Consider the following 22,298-nt stretch of genomic DNA (forward strand, 5'->3'; position numbering starts at 1 on the left):
CCCTCTGGTGACATTTGTGGAGTAATGGCTTCTTCTATTGTGAAGAAATAATCGCGGAGAATGTCATTTTATGGATCTGGTCTTTTTTAAAAGCTTTTTTTTTTTTCCCCAATTTGATCAAATTCGGCTGGCTCGGGATGAAAAAAAAAAAAATCTAGCAAAATGGAACGTTCATCAGATCCAAGGTCAGATTAGCTGCAGCTCCAGTGAGCTGAGTATCCTTTCACAACGCCAATTCCTGCTCCTGGCAGCAGCAAGGTTCGGGAGTTCTATTTTCCCTGCAGATACATGTGAAAACCTGTTTCGAGAAACACTTTATTTTTAATGTCTGAACACAAACTTTGTGAGTTTCACCAGTTGTGAATTGTTGCGTTTCCTCCAGGATCTCCATTTCCGGCGTCACGTTAAGGTTATGTTACTATGACCGTGATCATCCACGATACGTGATGCAAATAATGCTAATTTGGTGCGATACAAAGCTCACCACCGTTATCTGGTGGTTTTTAAATATGGCAGCAGTCAAGAATCTTAACTAGCTTCAGTATATTAGCAGTTGTGTAACCACATGTACAAGTTAAGCTTTACGCCATCTGCTAAAGAGAAATGTGAGGCTTCAAGATGAGCTCGTTTCTGACCTTTTATGATCCCTGCATTCGGTGCTTCTCACGCATGCAGAAGTGTTTATTACGGAAATATCAAAAATACCTGTACGAATCAGAAACCTTGTGCACTCAGTTGTAAAGTTCTATAAATTAATTGCAAACTTGTCAGGAGCTGAATTCCATTCTTTATACTTCAGGACAAATTCTTGCCTTTGGCTGTTGCATCAACAATAATTAGCATGTTCATAAGGATAATAATGAATAGCCTTGCAGCTTTGTGATAGCAGTTAGCATTTACATTTACAACACAGCTTCTGAAGTTGCGGTATTTTAAGTACATCTAAAATGTTTTTTTTTTTTTTTTGAATACCAGTAGGGCATTAAATAGATGCCACACAGAACAGGAAAGCTGCAATTTGTTTTTTACCAATCATTTACGCGATAGAAAATACTGTGTATGATAAAGTGCAACAATAATTCAGATTTATTGCTATTGTACTGCTGTGACAAAAGAATTCCCCCTGTGGGGATCAATACAGTATTATTATCTTAAAGAGAAGACATAAAGTTTCCAAATGATAAAGAATAAATAAACAGAAGTAGTCCGCTGCCATTGAGAGAATTTACTTTTGAGTCACACAAATAAATGTTAATCCAGAAATAACAAAACCAGATACAATGTCCACATTTTAGGTATTTGTATTCATAAAAACAGCTCCCAGAACTTTCTGCATCACACGGAGTCTTTTTTAAACCTTTTAAATACAGAATTAAACAGATGGAGTAATAATAACCTCTAAATGTTTTCCTTAAATTACACTAGCAATGTTTGCCGGTAGCATGCTAGCATTAGCTTCATCCACTTAAAAGAACTTTGTGTGTCCGGATCGAATGCATCGGATTAAAGAAACATCACCAGGTCATAATTCATGGCTTTTGGTCTTTGATATTTTACGAAATATGTGAATATTCACCAAATTTCCTATTCGAGGTGCAGCTCTTCAGTCTTTTCAATGAGAAGACAGGAAGTTGATCCTGAATGGAGTGTGTAAAACCCAAAAAGGAAATGTAATTCTAAATGAATTGATAGCCTTTAGCGTTAGCAGATATACACTATATGGCCAAAAGTATTTACTCACCCATCCAAATAATGGGAATCGGGTGTTGCGATCACGTCCATGGTCACAGATGTATAAAATCAAGCACCAAGGCATGCAGACTGTTTTTACAAATATATGTTAAAGAACAGGTCGTTCTCAGGAATTCAGTAAATTCCAGCGTGGCACTGATAAGATGCCGCCTGTGCAACAAATCTAGTTCCTCATTCCTATATATTCCACTGTCCAAAGAGCTTCACAGCATCCAAGACACACGTCACCAAGTGCAATGCAAAGTGTGGACAGCAACTCTGAATGCTTCAGCATACCAAGACATTTTGGACAATTCCACACTCCCAACTCCCAGAGACTGAGAGCCAGGCCTTCTCATCCAATGTCACAAATGCATTTCTGGAAGAATGGTCCAAAATTGCCTTAAACACCCTCCTGAAGCTCGTGGACAGCCTTCCCAGAAGGGTTGAAGCTATGCTAGCTGCAAAGGGTGGAACCCTATGGATTAGGAATGGGATGTCACTTAAGTTCATATGTTAGTCAAGGCAGGTGAGCAAATACTTTTGGCTTTATAATGAAAAATTCAAAAATATTTTCTTACAAAGTCCATTTCCAAGATGGATGACACACATCCTTACAACAAAGTAAATGAAACTGAAAGTATTCCTACCGGTTTTGCTGATGACTTTGCCTCCAGGCAGTCGGTAGAACAGAAGTGTCATCACAAACCAGTAACTAGTCCCGTAGAGGAATCGTTTGAATGACAGTTGTTTGCAGGAAAACATGTTCCATCACCTTGGCTGGATAGAAGTAATTGGCAACGGCGAACAGATAAACCCGAGAAAAGGTGGTCCGTCCTTCGGAGGAACTGAAGAAAAGTCGCGGAGGGTTTGTTTCGTCCGATACTAAAAGCCTCTGGGAAACCGAAGGGCCGTGACAGGATGGCACAATAATAAGACGGCTCCCTGCGAGTCGACAGATTGGAGAATCGCGGCGCGACAGCTTTGGAGCGGGTTTTGTGTCCCGAGTTATCAAACAGGGTCGCTGCTGGGAACGGAAAATGGAGTTTGACCAGGTTGAGTGGCGACGTACAGAAATAAACCTGATTGCACAAAGTCTAATAATCAAAAATATATCAAAATAATCAAAAAGTCTGGAGTTCGGCGCAAAAGTCCAAATTAATATAACTTTATTGATCCCCTATAGGGGAAATTCTTTTGTCCCAGAAGCATGACAGTTATGATGTCAATAAATATGAGTATAAATAGAAATAGTCAGTTAGAAAAGACATCCACAAATAAATAGACGGCCAGACGGCAGAGAAAAACACACGGTCAACAGAATGGGGGGGGGAAAAAAAAGACAGTAAGGGTGAAAAATAGACAACCTAAACAGAGTGACAATGACAAAAATAAAAGAAATAAACCAAAATAAGCAAGACGTGAATGGGCTGAGACGTACAAGGATAAAATAAACAAAAGAGTCGACTCGTGAATGAATTAAGAACTCTTGCCGTGATAGAAGTCATATAGAATTAACTGGCGCATTGATCTGGGCGCGGCGCGAGCATCTATCCGTCGTGCTTTTCATATTATTCTCATGAAAGATGAAAGATGCTCCGCAGCGCTAATGGAAACCCACGAACTGACACGAGCGCTGTTTTTTTTTTTTTTTTGTCCTTCGGTTGCACAGATATTGTCCACCTCCACTTTTTCCTTTCAACATCGCCGCTAAATGAGGGTTCTCCACGTCGCCCGTCAGATAAACAAAAATTCCCCCGAGCCGTTCCTTCCACCGTTGTTTCTGTCTTTTCTACATTTTTTTGATTTAATAGAAATTGCAATTCACTGTCGTCTAAAAATCAACTGGTGTCAGCCTATGGGCGGGGTGATTATAACCCAGAGTGATGTTTGCACTGAAGGCTTTTAATTAAGAAAAAGGACAAGAAGAAGGAACTGCCATATCCAATTTGACATTTATTATCTATACCAATCATCTTGCACTCGGGGGTGCTTGAATCTATCCCACTTGTTGTTGGTTAGGAGGTTTGGGGTGGACAACTATTCACAATTTTAGGGTCTCTCGTGAACCTTCTGCATGTTTTTGCATCGTGGGACGGACTGGACGTGGAGAGAACATGGAGAAGCTGCACAGAAAGGCCCTTTTTGCTGTGAGGCGGAGGCGCTAACCATTACTAACCACTGCTAACCACTGCTAACCATCAATATAGTCTAGACCAGGGGTCGGCAACCTTTAACACCCAAAGAGCCATTTGGACCCGGTTTCCTCGGAAAGAAAACACTGGGAGCTGCAATTACTTTTTGACATCTAAAATAAAGGTACCACTGTAAATATTGCTTTTTATTACCTTTACACTTTGTATAAATAAGTGTGTAGTGCGTTGCTTCTGAAATTCACAAAGTATTACAGAGAAAATTTAATTTTATCTATGTAATGAACTCATTTTGAGCTTTGGGCTTTCAGAGCGTGTAGCGGAGCCTTGACCTGAATTTTAAAAAGAAATCGGGAAAAAATCACTGTGTCAGTAATCAATACCCTTCTGGGTAACATCTGATGGCCCCCAGATAACCAGAGTAACAATATCACAACAATAGCACTTTCAACTTGCAAAAGACATATTTTATTGCCTGTTTATATATTGTATAGTTATTTTATTGCCTCTGTATATTTCATATATATTGTCTATTTTATACAGTTTTATATCTGTATTGTACAGGACTACAGATGTAAATTAGCTATGAGCTATAATCTGGTACAAACATCTCCGCCTCTGTGCTTAATGTATTTGTACACTATCCTAATAAACTTCTAAACAAACAAACAATAAAAAATAAATATTTGCAAAATATCTTCATAAATATTTATTTTACCTGGTTTATGGGACTTCTGCGCACAGCATCTGCAAATCGGGACTTTACCGGCTTCCGCGAGTGTGACGTTTATTTTGAGTGGCGAAAAATAATGAATATTATTCTATTTAATATTTCAAGATCACAATAATCTTCCAACTTAGAACTAAAAGTTAAAAAGAGGAAATAACACAAATGAAATACACTTCAATTAGATATTTATCATTTATTTTCCCAAGCCACTCGGAGCCGTGGGTCGCCGACCTCTGGTCTAATCTAAGTTTCCGTGAAGATACAAGATAATGAGAAACCCCGGGGGAAGCATCAGCTAACATCTAGTTGTATTCCGCTAAGCACAAGTAAATATGAGTTTATTTATCCCAGCTGAATCCTTTAACCTATTGAGAGTCAAGTGTTTAGAAAAAAAATTGTTGCCTGCAACGCCTCACCGGCCCCGGATGACTCACGCATTTATCGGAACAGCGAGATAAATATCAGATCCACTTCTGCTCTCTGATGCAGAGGAGGACGGCGGTATTGGCCCGCCGAGTGAGAAATGACTCCAAAGCTTCTGTGTGGCCTTGACTAACAATTTCCACGGCTAATATGAGACACACACACACACACACACACACACACACACACACACGCAGCTCATAATCGTGGAGGCTCGGCCATATTTACAAGCCTCTCTAGGTGACAAGTGGGCAGAAGTAGCGACGTGACACCTGAATCACAAAGAAAATGGAGTTAGCAGGTTATCCAGCTGCTGCTGGGTACTCTTTTCCATTATGTGCGTCATCAGGCGTGACGTCTGGGTGTCTTCTTGAAGGCGATCGAACCGTCGCTTCCCGGAAAGTCCACGCGGCCGTTGTTTATTCCGGCTTAACCCTCATATTATGTTAAGGGTCAATTTGACCCATTTCACCCATTGACCCAATGGGTCAAATTGACCCTTAACATAATATGAGGGTTAAGCAAAAGGTGGTCCTGGCCAAGCTGACATCTCTTGGTTCACCGCATGGCCATACAACCGAAAACCAGGCTCGTGAATGTGTCAGTGTTGCTACTCCCATGACTTTCCCTGTGAGGCCAACTGCCCGGTACGTAACTCCCGTTTCAGGCTGACTCTTCAAGACACGAAGGGCAACCGGGCGCACAACACACTTGTAAATCTTTGACAGCAATTGGACGGGTGGTTGTTCGGGCTCCGGTGACCTTCCCCCGTCTCAGCCATCTGGGAGCTTGTCGCTGTTGATGCAAACCAGAAAGCCCATGTGTTCCAAGTGGCTCACCTTCTTGATCTCCACTCCCTGTAGCCTCACCGTTCCACCCGAGTTCCTCTCATTCACACACATATATTCTGTCTTGCTGCGACTAACTTTCATTCCTCTCCTTTCCAGGGCATACCTCCACCTCTCTAGATGTTCCTCGGCCTGTCCCCTGCTCTCACCACTGATCACAATGTCATGTGCAAACATCATGGTCCATGGAGACTCCTGTCTAACCTCGTCTGTCAGCCTGTCCATCACCACTGTGAACAAGAAGGGGCTCAGAGCTGATGCTTGATGGAGTCCCACCTCCACCTCGAACTTTTCTGTTACCCCTACAGCACACCGTACCACTGTCCCACAGCGAGCATACATGTCCTGCACCAGTCTAACATACTTCTCTGCCACTCCAGATTTCCTTGACGCCTTAGCACCCTGCCATATGCTTTTCTAGGTCTATCAATAAATATGAATATACATATAAAATAGATGAAACAAGTGATAACAACGACAGCAGGGATAAAAATAAGTAACAGAATGAAAAAAGAAAGAAACAAAGGAAAAATTGGATAGAGAATGGAGTGACAACAACAAGAATAAAAATAGATAAAATTAGGACATGACGTGTGAATGAGTGAGGTAGTGGGAGCCCAGATGCACCTCCAGCCGGTCGGAGTTGTGTGCTGTTGTACCTTCTGGTGGCCGTGGACACAAGGATGAAGGCGCTGCAGCTCGCGGTGCAGGGGGGCGGGAAGGTTTGTCCAGGATCGCTCCCGGTTTGTCCTTCACCCTCCCCACCGCCACCCGTTCAAGATGGTCCAGGTTCGGTCCCCTTCCTCACGGGTCCTTACACCTCCCCACCATTGATGCAAAGTGCTTCACGGAAGAAGGCGTCGAAGTAGAAGTGTGGATCCTCCTTGTGGACCCCGGCCACCCGTGGCACTCCGGCGTCCGTGAACGCCTTCGCCCGAGTCGGCAGGGTGAAGACTAACGAGACTCGCCGGGATTCGAGCGAGCTCTTGGGTCCTTTAAAAACCCCTTAATCTTTTAGCTGGAAAGTAATTAAAATGAAACCTTTTTTTTTTTGTGTGTGTGTGTGTCATCCATGAAGACCACTGATCTGAATCACAACAGACGTGGGCAGATAGTTTGGGTTATTTTAGCTCTTGCAGCAAAGACTTGCCTCAGGGATGTTTTAAGTTGAGTTGATGTTCATTTTGTCAAGAAAGCCCACAGAGACGCTCGTTTTTTTTATCACCTTGTGTGAAAGGGTCGATGCAGTCCAGTGTGGTTATATATATAAGTTGAGACTTTTCGGAAACTTTTCGGTTGGTCGATTGCCACGTTCAAGAGTGCGTTCATTATTTTCCACATTCATTGTCCCAGCCTGCACACATCCGGCCTGTTTTTGTTTATTTCTTCATTTTGCCACTCTATTTATGTTGTTTAGTTCCTCTGTATTTTTTGCGCTCACCGTTGCCCATTGTCATCCATGATGTTGTTGTTGTCTGCTCACTATTTATTTGTGGATTTTTATTTCGTCTTGCTATCCCCTGTCTTCCGCCTTTCTATTTATATCTATATTCATATTTATTTCCTTTTTTTTTGACATTGTGACGATAACGCTGCTTCGACGAAGGAATTTCCGCCAAGGGGATCAATAATGTTTTTCTTATCTTATCTCAGACCACAGCCCATTTATTTCCCTGCGGTCTCTCGCAGGTTAAGACAGTGACTTGGATTTGTTTCCGGCGTTGGGCGGTTGCTTGTCAGCTCGTTCTTGCCGTGTTTATGAGAATCGGGAAAACTTTTTGGTTTGTCGATTTGCCGCATTCAAGAGCGCGTTGATTTTTTTTTTTTTTTTTTCCACATTTATCGCAGCGACGGCCCCGGCAGCTGTGTGGATTATTGGATCCGAGTGAACCAGTTCATGCTGGAAGGAAAGAAACAACACATGTCTCCGAGGGGTTTAATCATTTTTCCCGTTTTTTTTTTAATTTTTTTTTCAAGGAGTTATTGAGGCTCTGACTGCCAGATTGATTATGACATTCTGACCATGAAAGTGCGTTTCTCCCATGACTTCTGAATATCCGGACTTGGAAAATATTTGTTTCTGCGCTAGAAAAGAAAAACACACATCCGTGACCCAATTAGTGATGGATGCCTGATCAAAAAAAGTTGAGTTTTGAAAAAATCGGCACACCAAAAGTGCTCCAAAAAAAAAAAAAGATGATTTATTTTACATCTAACACAGAAAACTTATTCCTGCATGCGTGACATTTGGAGCAAAACATGCTTTCCACTAAGCATCTGAGGAAGAGCCTATGTTTTGCTCCAAATGTCACGCATGCGAGAATACGTATTTTTGTGTTATTTGTGAAATAAATCATCTTTTTCTTTTTGGAGCACTTTTAGTGTGCAATTTTTTTTTAAAAATATGTATTTGTCACATCAGTTTTCGCCCGGTGTTTGTCTGGATACCAAAAAAACTGACCCGAAACAAACCGGGGGGGGGGTGGGAGGTTGGATTTTTACATGAAAAATCAGCATTTCGGGTATTCACCAATGTTCCGATATGTAAAACAGCCCCCAACACATTGGAGCCATGCTTTATTTTTGGTTTTGGCACATGAGCTGCACTTCCATGAATGTCAGGATTTGTCATTCAAAACGAATATGAATATTTCCAAGTCCTAATCCAATTTTCAGATGAACCCCCTCCGGGCATTCTTGGGTTTTAAAGCTCGAGGCGACTTTGTACGTCTCACGGTGTGTTTACCTTTCACTTATAAAACACGGTTTATAGTCGGCTTTTCCCCGCAGGATGGAATTTTTTACATCAGAAAAATGGAAAAAAATAAGCATGATTTTTGTAAGGTCAGATCTGCGAGGGGGGATTAAGGAGAAATCATTTCCCCAGGTAGATTCCCAGAGAACAGCCACGTTCCATGTCGCCCTCCACGCATTCACCTCCAGAATCGCTACCTGCAACGGCGCCGTGTCGGAAAGAAAATGTCAGAGCAATTTCGGTTCTAATATACTATTTATAAAACAGGATCATGTGATGGAGCGACGGGGACGTGACGGTGTTATCGCTTCATACAAACATCTGCGGCTAAAGTGCAGTTCGTACAAGCCGTGCTAATAGGGATGCCGGATATACATGAGCTGAGAAATAAACAAAAAGGAGAAACATGAGCTAAATATGTTTATCCGGTTGCAAGGCTGAAGGTGGAGAAACCCTGGCTCCTTCTAGAGCAGGGGCGGGAAATGATTGCATTTTTATTTGTGGGCCAACTGGGTATCATGTAAATTGAACAAAATGAAAATTGCAATTTAAATATTTCAATTTTTTTGGCATTTTATTTCTACTTTAAAATCATTCATGATCATATAAATGTACTGACATTATTTTGTACGTTATCATCCATAGAAAATGAAAGAAAAGGAAAAAATACGGAGTTTCCAAATTCAATATTGATGGAAAATACTTATCAAAATATTCAAAGAAAATAGTTAGAAAAAAGCAAAAGGGGCCGGAAGGGGCCCATAAAATGCCAAGGTCTGTTCTAGAGACATGGCTTCTTTAGCCATGTCGTTAGCTTCTTTAGTTAGCACTCTGTGCTAACTAAAGACGCTAACCGTAGCCTTGTAGCCATGTCTCTAGAACAGACCTGGGCATTTTACGGGCCATTTACGGCCCCTTTTGCTTTTTTCTAACTATTTTCTTTGAATATTTTGATAAGTACGTTACATCAATACTGAATTTGGAAACTCCGTATTTTTTCCTTTTCTTTCATTTTCTATGGATGATAATGTACAAAATAATGTCGGTACATTTATATGATCATGAATGATTTTAAAGTAAAAATAAAATGCCAAAAAATTGAAATATTTAGTTAGCATTCTTTAGTTAGCACTCTGCATGGAAGTGCTTTAGTTAGCACTCTGCATGGAAGCTCCGAGTGAACGCAGGCCAGTGTAACGCGCTTTGAAAATGCAAACATTACAATTTCTTGGTTCGGGAAATTCGTTGTCTGCATTTTAACCTGGAGGAACCAGGAGAGCGGTTTGGGGTTCATTCTCTTGCCTGCTCTGACCTTTTACTTTTAACTTTTCTTGCGCAGATGTTCATATTTCACAACGTGACCATCACAGTCCCGGAGAACTTCACCCAGTGCACCACCCACGGCAGTTTCGTCAAGCGCTGGCAGGAGACCCTCTACAACATGTTCACCTTCGTGTGTCTCTTCCTCCTGCCCCTGGTCATCATGGTCTTCTGTTATACCAGGATCCTTGTGGAGATCTCAAGCCGAATGGCTCGGAACAACCGTAAGTCCTCCGTCCGTCTTTTTCATTTGCCCGCGGGCGTCGGCGTGACTTTAAAATCCTACGTTTTGCCATTCAAGCGTCAAATCTCGGCAGTTTAAATGTATCATGAAACAAAACAAAGTGCAGACGCGGAACAGACGCCAGCAGCTGGTTAAAGAAAACAACCAAAATGAAACTCATCACAGGAATGTGATACTCAGATTTATCGGCATGGCAATAAGTGAGGAATGAATATAAAGTAACACGATCTAAAAGCCAAACAATCCAAGTCTAGCGTTTTAATCGGCTATTTTCAAGGCTTAAAACGGCGTTCGAACGAAACCCGTGGATTACGTTGGCAAAGAGGCTAGCTCAAGTTAGCTCATGAGCGCATCAATTCTGCGCCACGTTTCGAGCTATTGTCTCAACAGCCGACACTTCCAAATTCCCCCAAACTGTCTTGCTGTGGCTTTGCAGTTCAATTTATCTCCGCTCTCGGGATGCGACGCCTGCAATCGGTCAATCTTCCATTTGCTGGAAATCCAACGGGACGCCCGCGGGTTCCCCGAAGCCGAACGGACGTTTGGATGATGATCTTTTCTGTTGGTTTTTCTGCACGCAATACTCATACAAACATTTACTCAGACTGGAACCATCGTTCTTGTTGTTCATACAACCTGAACAACTTTTATTTGCCCTTAAATGAAGATCACTAAAACAAAGATGGGCTGGTGTTTCCACCTCACGGCAAGAAGGTCTAGTTTCAGTTCCGACAGCCGGCCGTTCTGTGTGGCGTTTACATGTTCTTGCTGCGTCTGCAAAGGGTTTCTCAGACCCAAAAACATGCAGAAGGTTCATTGGAGCGCCTCACATTTCCAAGGCGGGTGAACGAGAAGGTGAACAATCTCAATGTGTGGCCTTGTGATCGACTGACGACCGGAACCGAGTGCAAAATAAGTGCTATTTCAAGCTGTATTTCCTGTACAAACTCCAGGACAAACCTAAAATCAGCTTTTGTAGGATTATATCCCAGATGTTAGCCGATAATGGTAACCGCCCCTTATTAGCACGACTTGATCCCAGCGCTGCTTTGACTCAAGCTAGACTGATGCTAGACTAGCTAGCAGCTAGCTAGTGTTTCCAGGACCGCTACGCCCGCTCTGGGGATCGGTTCGTTATTTCCCCGGCGTCCCACACGAGTGAGTTCTCTGCCGGGTGCTGTTCCGTCCACGTACGGCGCTGATGAATTCCACCAGCATCGCCTATCCCCTTTTTATTCCCGAGTGAGGACCATCTACGCCCGCTGATCTTCACACCTCCTCCATTTTTAATGAGCAATCTCGAAAATGGTTTCAGCCGGAGCCAAACGGCGGGGGACGACATTCACAGTAGCTCCTGATCATTGATTCCTAAATGAGCCTTTGTGTGCCAGAGCTAAGCACGGCCTCCAAAATGATGGTTTTACTTTTTAACAATCCCTTCGAGTGCTTGACATTTAGCAGGACATCATATTCAACGGCGGACCGGCTTCCCCCCCCTTTCGCTTCGCTTGTATTGTGGCTCCAATTTCTCGCTGTTCTCTTTTCAATCCCGCCACTTCTCTTCGTTCAGTCGAATTTTTATATTTTTTCCTTCCGCCGGCTCGCCAGTTAATTGCTTCTTGCGCGGATGTTTTTAGTTCGGCGCCTTTTGAGGTTGCGCGTTTGATGATTCCATGACTTTGCCCTCCGTGCAGCTCCGTGCAATTGATGTTTACTTGTTTATTCATATTTCCTTTCGACCCAGCGATAACTTTTCAAGTGCTATACGTTCTGCATAATACACATATACAGGAAGTCCTCGGCGTATTTATGCACGGCCATTTTTCGCCGTAAGTCGTGTGCAGAACTACCAGTGTCGGCCAGATACGCTGATCTCGATTGATTTGATAGAAGATCCATTCACGTGTTCGAGTTTAAAACTTTTATCGCAGATGACGATGTTCGCGGTCGTTTCGCCCCTTTTCCGAGCGTTTTATTATATCTAATTTCACTTCCAGAGCTGGAGATGGCTTTCCATTTCTTCCAAGCGCTTCCGTGGCATCAGAAGAGTCTGACTTGCCCTTGGGAGCCATAATGAAGGGCGAAAAGTTTCCACACAAACGATAAAACAAAAGTACAACCGGTGAATTTAAACGAAGCCGTCTTCCTAGACATACTTTATCTGTCCGGTCCTTCCTGCACAAAATTTGTTTTAATGTCACAAACGGCCTTCTCTCTGCATACATTAACGGGAGACGGAGGATAAACCGAGAATTTCCTGTAAATGGAGTTGGATCATTTGTACCATGCAGGCCTGTCAGGTCTGTGCCTTCCTCAAATAGTAAAAAGCGTCGTTATTTCTTAAAAAACGATGAATTCGGAGACCTCGGCGTGGACTTCCCGAGATCTTAGGAGTCTTTATCCCCCTTCCTCCAGTGTCGTCTCGAGACGTTCACCTACGGCGCTCCCACAACAACATCCCCAAAGCTCGGATGAGGACGCTGAAGATGAGCATCGTCATCGTGACGTCGTTTATCATCTGTTGGACTCCGTACTACCTGCTGGGCCTGTGGTACTGGCTGTTCCCGGACAAAATGGAGGAAACGGTATCTCACTCCCTGACTCACATGCTCTTCATCTTCGGCCTCTTCAACGCCTGCCTGGACCCCATCACGTACGGCCTCTTCACCGTTCGCCTCCGGCAGGGCCTGCGGAGGTCCAGCCAGAACTCCAACACGTTGAGCAAAGCGGAAAACACCACGAGCGTCGTGCACATGACGCGCCTCTCCTCCCGCCGGAGGGCGGCGGCGGCGGCGGCGGCGTCCGCGGAGCGGTCCGACGACAACGGCGGCGCCAAAGCCGTCTCGGAGTCGGCCCTCCCCCTGAGCCAGATATAAAAAATTCAAGAATTCGGAGCTGAGTTCGTCGACGGGGGCGTCTTAAGACTCCCGTTTGCTTCGGTTCGCTCGTGGAGTCGTCGTTTCCCCGTCCCCGATATGCTAATTAGCAAAAAAAAAAAAAAGCTACTTCTGTCATTCAAAGTGCTCAGTGTGCAAACGTGAATGTTGCCATCGTGTTGTTTTTAAACGTAATGGCCTTTTGATTATCGCTACGGCAAACCTGCGTATTGAATGTACTTCCGCAGCGTGCGGTCGGCGCCCCGTGTCGTTTCCCCGGCCGCGAACCGAGCGGCGCTCCGCGGGGATTCCTCACCGCTAATTATATAAAAGTGTATGTCGCTGCTGTGAAATGAGACTTGTATGTGTTTGACTTGTATTTTCAAATTAAAAGCCTCGTGATATTGTAAAGCCAGGAAGTTAACATCTATTTTGGAGCTCTTTTAATGTGTCTTCTCTCCGGTGTAAATAATTTGTTTGCATGATATAGCTTCCCCCCTTTTTTTTTTCCCACTGTACCCGATCCATTCCAATGTATTCCTGCGTTGTTTTTATTCCTCGAATAAAATTTCCTTCACCTCAGATGATCCGAGACCCGACGAGGACCCAGAATCCGGGCAAAGAGAGACAAGCGTGGGTCGGACGTCTGTGTTTGTGGTTTTAATTTTCGATTGTGTCATGGTTTTGACATTCAGTGAGGATTTAAAAGCGATGTTGCGCCTGTTGCCGGGTGTTGGCGCCATTTTCCATTTTTTGTCATTTAGTCTCAGATTTGGATATAATATTATTTAAATTATATTTTTGTGATTGTTGATTATAGCATAATTATTTATAATTACTTTATTGTATTTCATTTTGCATTTTCGTTGGGTTTATGCTTATTCATGGCACATGTATTCATGTTTAGGTTAACCAAATAAGGTTAGGAGCGCTGAGCTATGACGTGATCAGTGAAACTGTTCTGATACCCGTCAGATTCAGTAAAGGACGGAGCGAACACACTGTTTTCTACCGTCGTCAACAGTAAACACGCGTAGAAACTCATTATTTCCGTCTTAGAGTGGTTAAATGAGTGAATACTTTGGCAAATACTTAGAGGGAACTTTAGCCACTACATCAGGTCGATCCCCGTGCATTACATTACATTACATTACATTACATTACATTACATTACATTGCATTTGGCAGACGCTTTTATCCAAAGCGACTTACAATAGAGGACATAAGGACTGCAAATACACTTGCAAATACACGATGCACAGGAAATATACAGAACAGTAAGCTTGGGTTAGTGAGGGTTTTTTTTTTTTTTTGGACAGAGACACACAAACGTACACACACACACACTGCATAGCCTAACTTGCTGCCAACCTGATCTGGGGCATCAGCGCAGTAAAAAGTCCTGAAAGAGAACAGTTTTTACCTGCACGTTCTCTGCCTGCCTCCCCTTCTGCCGCACCATCTTTACTCTTTACAGCCGCTGAGTCTCTCTTTTCTGTCTTCTTGTCTTGGCAACTGGACTTGTATTTCTTGACTGGAAGACGATTCAACCCTCATCCGTTAGGCTTCTTCAGTTCATGAGAACCGTTGATTTCGACGTGAAATCACCATGACTGAGAAACTCCAAACATCTTTTTTTGTGTTCCTGCCTCGGCCCGGCCTTTCAGTCCAAACCGAAACCCGAGATTTCCATCTGCCGCCTCCACACTTCAACGACGAACGGTTTGCCTGCCGCCGAAACGAGCGACTTTTCACCTGATGCCGTAACTCTCTGTAAAGTTTTTGTTGGTTTTGAAAAACAACCCTGTAAAAACTCGGAATTCATCAACCGTAACTGTTTGATCCTGATTAGTTTCGGCCTCTCGACCCGATTCCTTCGTGAAATCAGACCCGCTCTCGGGTTCTGTTTTCCACAATCGCCGCCAGCCGGAATTTAGATGAGATTAAAATCCGACATCTTCCGCCGCCGCGCTCCCAAACCGCTGAACGCCCGGCCCCGCAGTTGTTTCAGTCCATATTCATCACCGCCGAGAAACAGTCAAACCTCTTGGATTTAAAACCGTCTCTCTCTTTTGTCTGATGAGCAGAGAGGATGAAGGGTTGCCACCGCTTTGCAAATTCAGATCTTACGCGGGCGATTATGGCGACTGATTGGGGCTCCCGCAGAAATTGGGTGTAAAGCAGAATCTACCGAGTGAGCTCTCAATATGAAGGATTTCCATGTTTAATTCATTCGTTCATTATCTACGACACTCATCCCGGACTCGGCGTCACGAGGGCTGGCGGAGCCCAGCTGTCATTGGACGAGAGGTGAGATCCACTCGCACATAGAGACTTACCATCATTTAATCTCATCCACATGTTATATTGAGATATTAATCGTTCACCCTCTCATTTACGAGTCGCACAAACGCAACCGATCGCTCGGTCATTCACGCTTCGTGAGATTTCGGGATCCCGATTGAAACCTCATGCGTAGGTTTGGACACAGAAAGGCTGTATGGAAAGTTTGTCTTATAATTAGTTGATAACGGCGTATTTTGAATTCACCGTGTCCTTAAGTGTGGTTCCATTAAAATCGGAATAATCCACGCTACATCCCACTCCCTCTTGACTTTCCCAGCTCCTATTTTCGCGACCCCTTGTGTGAAAAGTACTTCAAATATGACATCATTCCTATAATTTAAGGCTGTAAATCTTGATTCTGTGGTGTCACCTCGCAGCGTCGCTAACGTTATGAGTACAAGCTTCGAGGGTTGTCACCAATACGTGGGAATGAATATTTAATTACCGTAATAATAAATTGACCGCCTCCGCTGGCAGCCTGCTTTCCGGGGAATACGTGATTGCTGAACCTGTAAGAATCTGATAGGACGGAATTTGAGATGTTCGTAGACGACGTAAGCGGACGGGGGAATTAAATTTGTCCGCGGCCGGAGCTGGAGGTTTTTTTTTTTTTTTGGGCTCAATTTTTTAGTTTTTCTCTACATCAATGAGAGGTTCGTATAATGAATAATATATTTGGATTTTTTTTTATATTTTATTTATTTATTTTTTTTATATATGGCTCCAAAAAATAAACACTTCAACAACACAATGTAACTCCAAGTCGATCACACTTGCGTGAAATCAAACTGTCCACAACACGGATTCATTTGAACTTGTTTTAAGGACATAAATCAAAGTTGTTTAATTTTGAGTGTGAGTTAAAATCATCGTTTGATTTGGTTGTCAGCACGTTCAATTATGTAAGGAACAAAGTATTTCATAAGAATATTTCACTCATTCAGATTCAGGGTGTGTTATTTTAGCGTTCCCTTTATTTTTGTGAGCAGTGTATATTTGTTTTATAACAATGAGATGAGATGATGAGATGTTCTCTGAGAAGAAGAACATCTGAAATGCATTGGATTTACAGTATTTCATTTCCAATCCGCTCTCATGGGAGAATGGAATATATCTATTCCAATTTCAAAATTCACATTAATATTTAACGTGTCACGCACGCGCCGAGGAGCCTTCTGGAAGGCGTAGAGCCTTCCGGAAGATGAAGGAAACGATGACGTCTGCGGCCCCGGCCTCCCTCAGAGATCGACGTTAGATGTTCTGGAGAAAATTTCAGAACGAGACGGATTTGAGACGGAGGGAGGGCGAAGACCTGGAGCCTGACGACAGCTCGACGGCTGCTTAAAGATTCTAAACCGACACGGCGTGAAGAAACGGTGAAAATGCACTCGTGAAGCCAAGATCCCGGCCCCGAGGTGAGGCGACCGGCGAGACGGGAAAGCAGCGGCTGCGGTCGACAAAGAAGCTCACCGAGGGGGAGAATTGAGAATCCGTGTCAAGGCTAATGGAGCGTGAGAACGAGGCGACAGCGCCGAAACCCGAATCAACCTCCCGACGACCCGAACCGGGGATTATATAACGGGGGAGCAAAGATCCGCCCGGCTGATGGGACGTCTCCGGAATTCGAAATAGACGGCGAGGGTGCGCTCGTACGCAAATGAAATCATTACGTTTGTTTGTTTGGAAGTTTATTAGGACAGTGTACAAATACATTGAGCACAGAGGCAGAGATGTTTGTACCAAATAATAGCTCATAGCTAATTTCCATCTGTATTCCTGTACAATACAAATATAAAACGTCAGGACATTTGGTTTGAATCTCTTCTTCTTTTCCCTTCAGGGGTCGCCGCAGACAATCAACCTTCTCCATTTATAACCCTATTCTCTGCATCACTTCATATCCTCTCTCCAGCAATCTTCTCTTTGGTCCTCCTCTAGATCAGGGCTGTCAAAGATGCCATTAAAAACACAAAAATTACTTTAACATGATGTTCTAATATTTTGAGGTGGGATTTTTGACTTTTCTTAAGATGTAAGCCATAATCAGAAATACTAAAATAATAAAAGGCTTGCCATATTTCAGTTGATTTGTAATGAATCCAGAATGTATGACATTTTTGTTTTTTTAATTGCATTACAGTAGATAAAGAACTTTATCACAATATTCTAATTTTCTGAGACAGTCCTGTGATTGTATGTCTATATATATATATACATATATATATGTATCAACCCAACCATCTATCTATATACCAAATATATATGTGTATAGCTATATACATATATGTATATATCTACCAATTTATATATATCTATGTACTTACATTTATATACATATATGTGTGTACATATATGTATATATATGTGCAGATAGATAGATGGATAGATTTGAGATATCCATATATACATCTCACTAATAAGCTATATATATATGTATGTGTGTGTATACATATATATATATATGTATATATATGTATGTATATATATACATATATATAGGAGATGGTACATATATGGGTGTGTATAAATGTGTATGTGTGTGTATGCATAAAAATAAACACATATAGTACAAAATGCTTGTGTGTGTACATCTGCAAAGATATACACATAGAGTGAACGCTCATCCTTCAATATCGCGCCTGACAACAATGTTAGCTGGATGCTAAAGTAGCTTCCGTCAACATAAGCACTGTCCGGCTACCGGCTACCGGCCATCCAGACCGGTAGCCAGAGTTCGATCAGGCCCGCAGAATAATTTGAAAGTGAAAATATGCATAAAAGACAAGTATTTATTTTTTTAGTTAAGTGCAATTCAAGAATTTTCCACACTATTTTGGTCAGAATAGAAGACAAGCTGCATCCCAGAGACGGACCAATCAGCAGACGTTATCAATGCGCCACCTGCTGCTTGTTACCACCTTGTTTCCACCCTGTTCTCCGCCTCCCCGCTACTCCCTTATTAGCCAAAATGTTATCAAAACAGAAAAAAGTAAATAAAGAGTGTAGAATTTTCAAAGAAAAATGGACTACATCCTATTTATTTACGGAGACGCACGGGAAACCTTTGCGCTCGGTGTGTTTGCGACAAGTTTCGATATGTAAGTAATATAATATTCGGCGCCATCACAGCGAAAAATATGACAGCTTGCAAAGACGACTGAGAAGAGATAAGATCGACCAATTGCTGGCGGGTCTGAGGAAACAGCGTCCACTTTCACCGTTAGCCGAGAAATCAGTGGAGCAGCGGTAAAATGTGCAATTCATGCAACTCCATACGTTGTCAGTATGTATTGCATGTGTGTGCATGTTTCATATATGAAGTTTATTTACAGGACAGGTGAACACTTTCTTCCTTACGCATTTAATAGCACTCTCTTTAGTTTATAAGGTGTAGGCAGGGATTCAATTTAGATTTTATATGCACATGTGTAAATGGTTTAAAAATCCCTTTCTTTATAAGTCTCATTTAATCTTAAAGTGCATTACTATATTTTTCGATACCAATTAATTTTTTTGCGCCTTTGTACAATCAGTGGGATCCGTTGCAATGCATTCATTTGAATGATAAAAGTAAATTGCACGTTTGTCTAAGGAAATATGAGGTGTTTCGTGAAATGTTTTGTACATCTTTACGCCAAAACAGAGGAAAGACATGATATTTTGGTTATTTATTGTTGAGTATGCTATCACTTTAATGGTCCGGCCTGCTTGACATCTACCTTGGTCGTATGTGGCCACCATGAGAAATGAGTTTGACACCCCTGATCTAGACCTCCAATTCCAGCATCCGTCCACCAATATATTCACTCTCATGACCAAACCATCTCAGTTTACGTCCAAAACATCTACCATGTGCCGTCCTCGTCCCCATACCTGATCCTCTCCATCCTGGTCGCTCCCAAAGAGAACATCGATACATCTTCGTCTCTGCCGCCTCCAGCTCCGCTTCCTGTCTTTTCGTCATCGTCACTGTTCGGTCTTTGGTTTGAATCTCTCATCTGATCGCATCTGATTCCTCCTCGGGATGAAGCGTTTTGCGTTGGCGTCGGATTGCAAAGCCGCTTCACGCCGTGAAAACACGTCTCTTTGACGCAGCAAAATTCCGTCCATCTCGATGTACCTGCACAAATCGCAGGTTTCATTTGTTGGTTCATTCATTCGCGATCAACACTGCTAACCTCAGCGTCCGGGGCGCCGCCGGAGCCTTTCCTTTGTACTTTTTAAGACCTTAAAACATTTTATAGCCTTGACTTTGACACTTTATATTTTATTTGTATTTCTTATTCTCCCTCCTTCCTACTATTATCTATTATTGCTATGTTTGACTTGAAACTCTGGCAAAACAATTTCCTTCGGGATAAATAAAGTTGTTCTTATTCTTTCCCAGCCGTCATTGGACGAGGTTCAACCTGAACCGGTTGCCAGGCAACGGACCGCATATAGAGACATACAACCTCTTGCTGATGTGTCATATAGAGACACAACCGCTGTCACTTTGTCATTTCCACGCTTCTCGGAAGAACCTCCTGCATGTGTTTGGACTGAACCCTAATCTGTGTTGTTTAATCCATTTTGCAGTTTAAGACTCTAACTTCAATTTCATAATCAACAAGGAGACCAACTTATTTTAGATTTGTCAGCCGCATGGTTGCCATCTGTCTCTCCTTTCATTTTATACCGATTGACACAAGAAGAAAAAGCATATTCTTTCATGCAGACATTTAAAAAAAATATTTTTATTGCATTAGTTAGAGTATGTTTCAACAAATCACCCGCGGCGTTCCCGACATTCCTGGATGCTCCGTGCTTCTACGGCGCCAGTGGAAATCGGCAAATATCCTGTCGACTTCCTCTGGCCCAAATCTGGCTACCGATCTGGACGGCCGGTAGCCAGTAGCCGGACTGTGCTAATGTTGACGGAAGCTACTTTAGCATCCAGCTAACATTGTTATGGGCGCAATGATGAAGGATGAGCGTTCACTCTATGTGTATATCTTTGCAGATGTACACACACAAGCATTTTGTACTATATGTGTTTATTTTTATGCATACACACACATACACATTTATACACACCCTTATATGTACCATCTCCTATATATATCAAGCTTTTTAGTTAGATGTATATATGGATATCTCAAATATATCCATCTATCTATCTGCACATATATATACATATATACATATATATATATAAATACATAGACATATATAAATCGATAGATATATACATATATGTATATAGTTATACACATATATGTTTTGTATATAGATAGATGGTTGGGTTGATATATATATATATACATACAATTATAGGACTGTCTCAGAAAATTAGAATATTGTGATATAGTTCTTTATCTTCTGTAATGCAATTAAAAAAACGAAAATGTCATACATTCTGGATTCATTACAAATCAACTGAAAAAAGGCAAGCCTTTTGTTATTTTAATATTGCTGATTATGGCGTACATCTTAAGAAAACTCAAAAATCTTATCTCAAAATATGAGAATATCATGAAAAAATATTTTTGTTCTTTTAATTGCATCACACATGATAAAGAACTTTATTACAATATTCTAATTTTCTGAGACAGTCCTGTGTATGTATGTTCAAATGCATGTGTTTATGTAAATGTACAGTATAAACACATGTATATAGATTCATATGAATATATATGCAGGGATGTGTGTGTATTTCTATGTTTATGTCGATGAACATATATTTATTTGAATATGATTGGATATATTTGTTTATGTATATGTGTTCGGAATATACGTGTGCATGTGTATGTGTATTTATATGATTATGTATATGCATATATAAATGAATAAGTATGTGTATTTGTATTTGTTTATGTATATTGGTATGTATACAGGATGTATACAGTAGTAAATACTTTAGTTACATTTATTTTTGTCGATTTTTTTTTTTCTTTTTCAAGACTTTTTTTATTTATTTTGAAATACTCGTATCTCAAAATTGTATTTACGGTATGAAAAGTGAGATGCCTTAACTTGGTTATCCCCCCCCGAAAAAACGTCTCACACGTGGCGCTGCCGGTTTGTTTTTTTTTTGCTCGGTTTCAAGGTTTATTTGTTTATTATAACCCGGATATGAATTGTATAGCCTCGACGACCTGTTTCATGCAGTTCAAAACCCGCTCAGATTTCCCGAGGGGGAAGATTCAGCTTCGCGCCGAGCCAGTTTTCACAATCGAAGTCCACGATCGCGGGTTTATCCGGTGACATTTGGAGATCCCGGCGGTTTTCGCTGTGTGTAACAGCGGGTCAGAATATCGGTCACCTATTTATTAGCCAATCAACATGCAGGAAACAGAAGCGGGCATATGGCGGTCTGCGATCACTTGAAAAATCACTTTAAATACTGTATGTAGCCGATATCTGGATGCACACACACACACACACACACACATGCAAAAGAAAAGTAATTCAGACATACAGGCAAAAGGTAAAAACCGTGTCGCACTTTGATTTGTTTTCTCTTCTAAAGATCGCAACTAAATTTCCAGCCGGAAAATTGCGACAGGAAACAACGCGGAACGAAAGCCATTACGAAAAAGACGTCTCAATTCCAGTCGCCTCGACCATTTATGCCGCGGGTGCATTATCAGCACGTAGCGATTTCCTGTAAATGTATGGCGACAGAAAATGACACGAGTGTGAATTGGGAGTATTTGAGGATGGAGATGAGGGAGTTCGTTGGGCAGATAACATCCTCAAACTCCCATCTTGTTTACGCCGCTCCCTGCAGCTTATTTTCATTCCGGATCTTTGGTGTTTTCGCCGGCCTATTAGACGATGCTAGCAAATGCTAACGGCGCCCGGGGCCTCCGGGGAAGCAGGGGAAAATT

At 42.0% G+C, this 22,298-nt stretch overlaps 1 protein-coding gene across 1 annotated transcript in view; it reads left to right on the forward strand.

Moving 5' to 3' along the window:
- The window catches only part of gnrhr4 (gonadotropin releasing hormone receptor 4), a 36,895-nt gene extending 23,231 nt beyond the window's left edge, over positions 1 to 13,664 (forward strand). The window contains exons 2-3 of the mRNA XM_086162738.1: positions 9,980 to 10,184; positions 12,620 to 13,664. Coding sequence (XP_086018864.1) covers positions 9,980 to 10,184; positions 12,620 to 13,080 — 666 coding nt within the window. The 3' untranslated portion in view covers positions 13,081 to 13,664. The remainder of the gene's footprint in view (positions 1 to 9,979; positions 10,185 to 12,619) is intronic.
- Positions 13,665 to 22,298: the final 8,634 nt, after the last annotated feature.

Source organism: Fistularia commersonii, chromosome 17 (genome assembly GCF_037954325.1).
Source record: "Fistularia commersonii isolate RoL2024-O1a breed Wild chromosome 17, RoL_Fcom_v1.0, whole genome shotgun sequence".
NCBI lineage: Eukaryota > Metazoa > Chordata > Actinopteri > Syngnathiformes > Fistulariidae > Fistularia > Fistularia commersonii.